This window comes from Leiobunum rupestre, chromosome 6 (genome assembly GCF_980474605.1).
Source record: "Leiobunum rupestre chromosome 6, qqLeiRupe1.1.hap1, whole genome shotgun sequence".
Classification (NCBI taxonomy): domain Eukaryota; kingdom Metazoa; phylum Arthropoda; class Arachnida; order Opiliones; family Sclerosomatidae; genus Leiobunum; species Leiobunum rupestre.
Window position 1 is genome coordinate 27785892 of NC_143389.1, and position 10707 is coordinate 27796598.

The 10707-nt window shown below is 35.7% G+C and overlaps 1 protein-coding gene across 1 annotated transcript; it reads right to left on the reverse strand.

Moving 5' to 3' along the window:
- Nucleotides 1-5927: 5927 nt before the first annotated feature.
- LOC149940568 (uncharacterized) lies at nucleotides 5928-10210 on the reverse strand. Its single transcript, XM_090179319.1, has 5 exons — nucleotides 10170-10210; nucleotides 10037-10109; nucleotides 7095-7316; nucleotides 6249-7023; nucleotides 5928-6175 (listed from the first exon to the last, which is right to left on the reverse strand). Exons 1-5 carry the CDS (start codon nucleotides 10208-10210, stop codon nucleotides 5928-5930), a joined length of 1359 nt encoding a protein of 452 aa, XP_090035445.1.
- Between the last annotated feature and the right edge of the window lie 497 nt (nucleotides 10211-10707).

Consider the following 10707-nt stretch of genomic DNA (forward strand, 5'->3'; position numbering starts at 1 on the left):
CAATTCCCAAAAATTCAAACCATTTGGTGCCGTACATCCGAGAGGAGAAAAGTGCATTTATAAGGCTCTTCAATTCGTGAGAGGGACAGATTATCCACGTTAGATGATGGTACAGCCAACAAGGGTGTTTGAAACTGGGAGAAAATGTGTGGTCTCTAATTTTATTTACAACTTTAAAACCAAAATTTCCCTCAACTTTTAAAGTGTATTTGATCAGTGCTAAATTTGAGCTTGCACCGTCGCAAATTAAAGCTCTTGTTTTAAATCCATAGTTATGGAAAGCGTCCAGAACATCCAAAAGAATTCCATACAATAAAGTATGTTTTATTGGTCCATGAGAAGTGACATAAGGCCCAATGACGTCAAATACGTAGGATACATCCCTCCAAAGAAACTGCAGAACGTAATCTGTTGGAAGCGGTGTTTTGTTTTCAACAAAGTCATAGACATCAGCTAATGACTTATATTCGAGAGGTTCCAAAGCCAGTCCTGATAATTCGTTATTATTCGAGTTCCAAACGACTTTGGATATTACACGAACTTCATCAAATATTAAAATGCCCTCACCGAGAGGTTTGTGTAGACCTTTCTGAACCTGTTCTGCTTGTAGTTTTTTATATGCGTCTCTTTGGTCAGAGAGATAGCTGTAACTTATTCCAGGTTTTTGTAGCCTCGCTCGAGTGAAATCCTTCAGAGAACTTTCGCTTGGTAGTTGGAGAATATTGAAACTTTTCAAGGCTTTAAATGCGGAAGGGCTTCGGACATACACAGCTAACGCTATCCTATAGGTTATCATGGACCACATATTGCTATGACTTCCAGTTTCTAAAGCAAAACCTAATATTATAATATTAAATCAGGAGCGGCTTTTATGCATAGGCAATCTAGGCAAATTTTGTCTAGATTTCTGTAATTTGGCAAAACCTGGTAATCGCTATTTTTTAAAATTATTAGTTACTATTAAATTTCAGAATAAATGTGATTTGCACAACTACTGTAAAAACTCCAATTCTTAAAAACCAGCTTCATTGAGGTAAACCAATATTTAAAATAAGAAATAATGTTAATCAAAACTAAAAAAATCACTTAAGTTTAACAAAATGACGCTCACTAGGTTTCACCATGGGGCAGCCATATTAAAGCTTAGGGTCTCGCTCTTAAGGGGGCCACACTAAGTCTGAAACAACATCACAAACTTATATCTAGGAAGGGAAAATAATAATAATTCGTAAATTAGTAATTTAACGTCAAGAATAATTTACTTATTCCCTTCATTAATAAATTATTAATTCCCTAAAACCACAAGCAAGGACAGATTTAGATTAACTAAATTTAGTTTAATCTAAATTCATCCTTGTATAAAATATTGAAACCCAAATTTAACTCTACCATTTTTCTGTTGGTCTTTGAAAAATTCCACCTTTTGCCGTTCATGTATTTTCAATCTGTCAGCTTTCCAAATCTGTCTTAACGTTCTCGAGGTGTTCTCATCTTTGCATTCACTAATAACTTCTTCAAGCTTCTCCGGTGCTTCTTTGACAATTGTTTCTACAAGCGTTGTAAGTTCTTTATTTTGTGCATTATTTAATTGAATGTTAAGTTTTTTCAGTTTCATTTCCAAGTCTTTATTTGCTTTTAAAAGCCAATTTCTCTGCTTGCGAATACTTTCATTTCGTTTCTTGTAACTACGAGGAGTAAGTGTAGAAATTTTAACTCTTGAAGATGCATCAATTTTTGGCCTCTTTATAACTCCAGATTCTAAATCTGTTAGATCACATGCTGCTTTTCGTTTAGCATATCCTCTCAAATTACTAAGCCATTTTAAACAACCAGTACAATTTTTGGTGCTTTCATATTGAGTTGGTTTAATGAAACTACATTTTTGTGACTCATACCTCAAATATGGGTATGTTCTTACAACAAGTGACGTGTTTTTAATAGATCTTTCAGTATTTAATACTAAGCACTCTGGATCTATTCCTTCACAAATCTCGTAGTTTCCTTTCTCAGAAATGTAGAGCATAAGCTGATAAAAATCTTTAGACACTTGCCACGCACCATCACAGAACACAACTACAGGGTCAATGAAATCTTTTTCTACCCCACAGATTTGAAAACTTCCCCTTAGTGTAGCACCAGAAATTACAATTCTGAAGGGGCATGAAACAACATTCTGTTCAGTAATTTCTCTTTGGGTGTTGGTCTTTAATGTGTAATTATGGTCAACGTCAATAACATTAATCTGTGGTTCTGTAAAAAAAGAAAATGTTCTTAATTAATATAAAACTGTAAGCGAAATTTTAATAACAACCAGGATATTTACCTTTCAAGCAATTAGAGCTAAGCCTTGGTTTCTGTGGAACTTTAGGGAAGTAAAAATGATTTGTTCTTGTTAAAATGATTGAGTAGCTACCAACTATTTCGCTATTTAAAACCAATTCAACATTCAAATCGTTAAATTGCCCTTTAATTACTGAGGAACGAATTAAATCCGCAACTATTTTAGAAGTTAAATCGAGCTTTTCCATGACTACGTTATCTTTCGTTTTATCGAATAAAAAACATTACTAGTTCCTACGACCGATACTAGATGGCACCATCCGCGTTATAAAATTTAAAAGGCAAATTGTGGGCGGGACTTTGGGCTGCTGTGATTCCAGCAAGTCTTAAAGGTATACTCCGGAGTTCTCAGTTAACCTAAATCCGTCCTTGGTTTAAATGTAGTAGAATTGCAGCTCTTGAATACAATCAATTTTTATTTCCATTACAGTTAATTAAATATTTACTATTGAATATTTCTTTTCAATTTGATTATTATTTCATTTTAAAATAAGCTGAAACTTGTTTATTATTGTCAATATTGTTTGTAAGGGTAATTTTTAAGAAATAAAACCAATAAAATAAACATTATTTAATTTAATGCTTGCAGTTTTATAATCTTCAAATGCAGCTTCATTACAGTCGTTTGTGAGCCATCAAAATCTTTTAATAATATAAGAACTGATTTTGCATATTACAGCTCATACTAAGACTACATTTGTATGCTATTTACAGTCAAGTTGCAGAATTCATCATAGCAATTTTTAACTCTTCTTTAAGCCAAATTACAGTCATATTACAGACTTTGTGTTATTGCAGTCAAAAATCTATAATTGTAGCTCAATTTTTTTTTGAAATCTCAACTGTAATTCCAGACAATTCCATCTATTTTGCAGTTTACGTTTTGGACTGTAATAAGACTGTACTCGATTGCAGTTCATTGCAGAACAGCTGCAGCTAAATTTCAGACCAGCAGCCATATAAAAGCCCAACTGCAGCAAATATACAGCCATAAATGTTTTCAAGGTTCATATTTTGCCGTAAAATTAACGGTCAAATTAGTGTATTGTAATGTTACTTAACGGTAATCTGATATTTAAAATTATGGAACTTGAAATTTTTGACCGTTAAATAAACAGTGGAAATATATTTTTTAACCTTGCAATAACACAACATTAAATAAAAGTGTTGACCGTTGAAATACGTTATTAACCCTAGAGCTGGTTGGAAAATGTTTTTCTACATTAAATAAAACCCTCAGAAGTCGAGAAAAATGGTTTAAAGGAAACTATAAGCTTATGTTTCTCTAACTTTTACAAGTCTGAGAGTGCGCTCTTCAGACCCGAGGAATATAGGTTTTTCTACCGAGCGTGCAAATCGCACGTGCGAAGAACATACTAATTAGGCTATGTCTTGTGATTAAAGAGCAACATATTACATGTTTTATTTTATTCATGATTCAATAGGTGTTTCCATAAAATAAAACCATAAAAAATTAAAGTACGATACATTTTTCTCTACGTCAAGGGCTTAAGCTTTTTTAGTGAAAACGCATGGTTACAAAAAACACCCGAGTTGTTCGGAATTAGTATACAGCTCTGAAAATTGGTATACACGTGCCTTGAACTATACTCTCAATAACCTAATTTTTATTTTTCAAAAGAAAACTTCTGGAAAAAAGTTTATAAGCAAAAATCCTGTTTGTTGCCGAGAACGCGCGCATCTTCGTTGGCTTGTGTTTTTAAAATTATTTCCTAAGTTGCCCCGTATCTCCACAGCTTTACGAATAAAAATGGTAAATCGCGTGTAGCTCGGGTGGTAAAGATGGTAAAGTTATGAATTTTTTTATGGTGATACGTGTCACAGTGCTACTTAAAACCCGATATGGAACCACATCAAGATATTTTTTGTACTTGACGTTTTTTTTACGATTTTACCTTTTTCTCTATAGGGAAAAATGGTAAATCGCATGTAGCTAGGGTGGTAAAGGTGGTGACGTCATGATTTTTTTATTGTGATACGTGTCGTAATACCACTTAAAACCTGATATGGAACCACATCGAGATATTATTTTTTTAACTTTTTCCCACTTTCTTCTGATTTGCAAAACATTTAACTGCCCCACCGGCAAATGCGCGAAGGCTAACCTCAAATGTACCGTTATGTGCACGTGTGAAGGAATTTTGATGCCAGGTCGCGAAAATAGAATTTCCTTTTCCGAACCTTGAAATTTCCCTGTTTGGACTTAAATTTCCATAGTTTTCCAAAACACTAAAAACAATGATATTTGCGTAAAACAATTACTTGGGATGTTGTAAAACAAAAATAACCAATGTCCTGAAGAAAATAATACTTTTATTTTCATCTCGCAATGAATAAAAACTAGGAACCATTTTAGCAGTACAAAAATCAGTTTGTACAGGGATGGAGCCGGGAAAAGTTCTTCGAACTCGATCCTGTGGGCCAGTTATTTACCAGACGACTTTCCAAATTGCCATAAACAAATTGCATAGGTGCCAGTTAAAGTGAATCCGACAAAATACTTATGATTGTGTTAATTGAAATTTTCATAATAAGTCAATTTAATGAAGGTTTGCCATTTTTGTGTTAGCTTTGATAAAAATGATTTTTTTCCTCGATTTTTCCTAGATTAATCTAATTTTTGTTTGGATTTCCCTCTTCTCTTTTTACCGTTTTTAAGGGTCAAAATTTCCCTAGATGTATGAAATTTCCCTCAATCTGGCATCTCTGGAAATAAATTGTGATAGTTAAGAACATTTCACATTATATGTCTTACCCGTTGAATATATTCAAGGAATGCTGTTTCCATTAACGCAATTAAACTTTTTCAATATTTTCATATTTCTGTCTTATAAATTCAAATAATTGTAATTTGTTTATTTAAAAAACTCATATTGCATTAAGTATGTAATAAACGTAGACATTTTCAGTTGAATTTGAAGATTTTTTATTGGGTAGACGTAATACTCAAAAAAAACTTAATCACCTTTACCACTCGAGCTACGATTTTTCGTTATAGAGAAAAAAGTCAAGTAAAACAAATTTCTAGATGTGGTTCCATATCAGGTTTTAATTAGTACTATGACACATCACAATAAAAAACTCATAACTTTATCACCTTTACCACCCGAGTTACACGTGATTTACCATTTTTCCCTGTAGAGAAAAAGGTAAAATCATAATAAACGTCAAGCAAAGAAAATATCTCGATGTGGTTCCATATAAGGTTCTAAGAAGTACTATGACACGTATCACCATTAAAAAAAATTCATAACTTTTCCACCTTTACCGCCCCGAGCTACACGCGATTTACCATTTTTTATTCATAAAGTTGTCGAGAAGCTGGTGCAACTTCGAATATAGAATTTTAAAAACAAACTTAACGAAGTGTATTTGATTCGTTTACTCCAGACGTATCGTCCCTGAGCATTTTACGGAGCTCTGAGGAATTAGTTCGCCATTTTCATATGTTCATACCAGCGTCCTTCATTATGGTTTTCGCGTCCGTAATTATCGGCCAGTTTGCACTTTTGAACGTTCCAAGGGATAACTACCTCGAATCTCTATTTAACGTTCCGAAGATTTCTTTAGAATTCATCCAACTGCTCCTTCGTTTCCACGCTCGATTCACTATTCTTTAGAATTCCAATCGAATCGGATTCCCAGAACGCTCGCACCTGGCTCGATAATTCTTCTTCAATATTTACGTGTAAAACTGCGATTGAGATTACTCCAATATCTACTGTATTTCTTACATCTGTACCGTGAATTGTCCATCCGAAAATCGTATTCAACGCCATCAGGGAGCTATCTAAACGCACTCTCTCTTCTTTGACTACATTCCAATAATAATTTGACCCCATTAACACTTCTATTGACGAGTCTTTGACTGAAACTTGATTTTTCACAATAATGTCTGCTAGATGGTAGCCTGTTTCGGACATCTCCTTTACTGGGAACCGCGAATACCGCTTCACAGATCTTCGGAGTTTCAATGGCGATAATTTCAATCAATTCCTTGGGATCGTATAAGCTTCTGAGAACCATACAAACCTTCCTTCGGGTGACTCTTTCAGGTTTGTCTTGGCCAAAAACGTGTATCGTTATAATTTCTTCACCGATCACCTTCAAGTTCAATTTACGAGATATTTTTTCACATATGAAAGATACGTGACTCCCCGTATCCAAAAGACAACGAAATTCTTCACATTTTCCATCGAAGTTCACGATTTTCATTTTAGCCGTTTGCATAAGCACCACTCCTTCGCCTTCAGCATTTCCGCACGTAAGTACTACCTTCGGTTTAATATCATCATCCGAACTTTTAGAACACCCAGACGAGGCACTCTGACTCTCTCTAGTATAATTTTTGACTTCTTTCGAATCGCAAATAGTGTTATGGTGTCTTCGACCGCAGTATCTACATTGCTTGTTCCTCGTTCTGCAGTTTCGAATCGTGTGATTCTTCCTTAGACATAAGAAACAAAGTCTCTTCTTGATAACCAAATTATTTTTTTCAACATTCGTGTACTTGTTGCAGTTTCCAGTATAGTGATTATTATTTTCACAAAAATGGCACCATTCTGATTTTTCGACGGCAACGTTGAGCGACGCGGCAGAAGGTAACAAGTGCTTTTCAGGCGAATATTTCGACGACTCGGTAATCTTTCCCAGAGGACCCGGCTTCAATGGTATGGTATGTTGTCTCAGGGCGTACGCGTGTTCTCTGCTTACGATCTCTCGTTCCAAGAAACGTATAACTTCTTCGTTTCGGTATCGTGGTTTTGACGACTTCTACTGAATTCAATGACGATGTCTTCTGGTAGACGCGTTCCGAGAAGATGACTTAGAAGGCTACCGTACGCGTCTTTGGGTATGCCTAGGGCTTCTAAACTGCGTACTTCGATTTCACACGCGTCGTATAACTGGCGAAGAGCTATGATATCCGTAGATTTCTTCACTGTTGGCAACTTCAACTTAAAAATTTTTTAAATTTATTCTTATTACTATTTTATTTTTGTTGCAGATTATTGCATTAAATAAATAATAAATAATAATAAATTTTAAAATTTTTATGTTAAATGTGTAGGGAAGAAAATAAATATAAATATGGATACCTTTGTGGGCAAAATTGGATCAAAGATTTTGTGTCAAAAATTGGAGGAGCAGTGGACTGTGATTTGAAAGGCGGAATGACGTCTTTCTGTTGTTCACAGGAATATTTTTAATACTTTAAATGAATTTGACATATTAATCAACAATAAAAATAATATATGTCCCTTTAAGACTGCATATTTAACGAGCTCTAAACTGTTGTTTAGGTTCGAAGAACTGTTTTTGTTATAATATATGCCCATTTATGAGACGTGGTGCTTTACAAGAATTACATCCCAATTTTATAATTTGTTAAAAAATTAGTGCTTTCTAAAATTAAAAATTAAATGTTTGTAGTGTCTCTAATAAAAGTGCCGAACTAAGGCCTGCATAGAAAAATAATTTAAAACTCAAAAAATATTGTTGTATTAGTTCAACCACATAAAACTTATTACCTTTGCTGCGCAAATACTCGGCCCGTCGTTTTGCCTCCTTGGCATTTAAAATTTTAAAGCTCGAAAATTAATAGTTGTCAAACTTAACAGCCGTCAAAAAATTAAACATTCAAAAATACTGATAGCTTAGTTCAACCAAAGATAATACGTATCCTGTATTCGATATCTCGGTGCTTTTACATTGAATCTACGCCATGAAGCTGTTACCGAATTCCAGGCGAAATTTCGAAAAGTCGGGCTGGCAGTGATTATACCCAAGGCCCAAAATGTTAACCTAACTTCTATTTAAATCGATTTAGAATTACCAAATACTGTAAAGTGACAGAACTTAGGTTGAAATGAAAGCCAACTATATTATTTACCTTTTATCATCGAAGATTTGTTCGTTTTAATCATTATGTTTAAACATGTTAGAATATGAAAATTAACATTTCACGCGGGCACGCGGCATTAAAACCGCCGTGAAAACGAAGCCGTGTCGACCGGTAAGTTGGCACCTTTTTTTCGACTTCCACCCGTTCCCGTTGCGCATGCGCGCCAATCTGAAACTTAAAAGGGAAAATGGATGCCTCAAAACCGTAATTTCCTGGCTTCAAAAACTTATAATTTCTCGGCGTTATTGATTAAATTATAAATCGTGAAAAGACGGTCCTATGAAGTGAAACACGCTGATTTTAAATCCGTTTACAAAATTAAAATACGAGAAGTGGTTGAGGTTAGAGCGCGACCCAAAAAAGGCCTAAAAGTCACTCAAGCTGAGTTGACGTCTTCAACGACCAAACCGGTAAATTGCCAATATACGCGCAGCAGAGGTGGAAATGGAGAAAAAAAGATGAGCTCTAAATATACTCCGCGGCCGCGGAGTATAATTAAACTACTATTCCCCAGTGCCAGTCTAAACGTAGTGACGATTCCCGCGTCCTCTCCCAAGCCATTTCGCGGTACAGCTCCTCCCCAGCGCCAGTCTAGACGTAGTGACGATTCCCGCGTTCTCTCTTGTGTGTCACGTGCTCTCCCGTGTCTCTTTCTCTATGAGTTGTAGGAAGATTCTTCTAGCTTTTGATTGTTACTTCTAGAGGCTGATTTCCTCGCGTGGCTGTTATTCGCAATCGCGTGCGAGGATTCTTCTAAGTTTAGTATGATTTCTACCGTGCCGTGTCATGCCTACGGCGGCGGCGGTGGCGGACGCCGGACAACGGACAACGGAGCGAGACCAGGAGTCTTACTAAGAGCCTATACGGCTCGTGTAAGACTAAAAATGAGGTAGTACGGAGTATAGTTCAAGGCACGTGATATCATTTTTCAGGGCTGTATACCAATTGCGAACAATTTATCACCATGCGCTCTCACGATTTAATACTTTATTGACACGCCCGTTACGCACGTGGACTTCAGTTTTCAAAATCTTTATCGAGTCGAGCGCGTGCTCTCTATCTTCAATAGCTAGTGACGTAGAAAAACTTTTACACGTGACCTTCCGTATTTTATAGAAAATATTTGGCTTACTCCTTTAAATTGAATTTAAATTCGCGGGTTTGTGTACCATCTCATGGAGACGCCATCCAAAAAGGGGAGGTAAGTGGTAACCTCATAATCAATGTTTTCAAACGTGCTATGATAATGGTAGAAAGACGATCTAAGAATTACCTTTTCGCCAAGAATACGCAGACGACGTGCGTTTATTCCTCTGGTAGTATTAACATCGCGTTCTTATTTTATTGGTATTCTTGACGATGCGTGTTTTAAAATAAATAAAGCTTAGCACGGGGACGCCATTCGCGGCGAATAGTTTATTCTTAGATCTCCATTGAAGAATTGGGACAAAGGAAAATAAAGTAACGTAGAGCTGATGATTTGTTTTATTTACTAAGCAGAACTAAGGCTTAATATATATAGATTTTCAACGGCAAATGAATTTATATAATTAGAAGTTTCATTTAAATCAAGGAATACCTCTGCGTATTGTTCCATACCAGAGTGACTGAGAAAAATCATATCACCTCGGGCAGGAAACGAACCTACGACCTTTGGGTTACCGTCCCAACGCCACTATCATTGGACTACCGAGGCCACGAATAATCAGGCCTCGGACATCCAATTTAAGAATGACTCGATCTGGTTCACATTATTGACGGGATACATTTAACCCGTTGTTGACGGTGTCTCGGTAATCCAGTTTTTGCTGGGCAGTCCATTACAACGTGTTTGTCATCTACGGCACTGAAACAATGTGCCACGTTCCATATATTTCTAAACCGGAGCTTATTTCCAACCATTCACCAATAGAATTTGGCAGTGACCAAACCCATAGACCGTGACATGTTGCTTTAATGACCTTAGAAACAGTAGATTTCCCGAGTCTGAAACCGAACGAGAAGCTAATCTGCATATCAACACTCGCGAGGAACCTGACAATAATATAGACACTAAGCAACATTGTTCAAAAAGTACTATTTCAATTAATGAACCAAATAACTCAATGTAAGAGTGAGCCGTTGTTTTGCAGAAATAGCTTTTCGAAATCTGGTATTTTTCTTCTCAATCCTATTTCTAACGAGATTTAGTAAAACATCGTATTGTTCTGGACTCATCTGAAAGAGCCCATAAAGCAAAGAAAATTAAATTTCTTGATTTCAAAACCCTCAAATTTCAAATTAAAACTACTGAAGACGTATTTTATTTACATAAATTGTAGTATTACAAAGCTTACGGGTAGCGTGGAATATCTGATGCCGACGGAAGTTTAGGTAAAAAATGTAGGCCGGATCACGTGATCATTAGGTACTAATTCACTAATTACTATGTCACTAGGAACGAT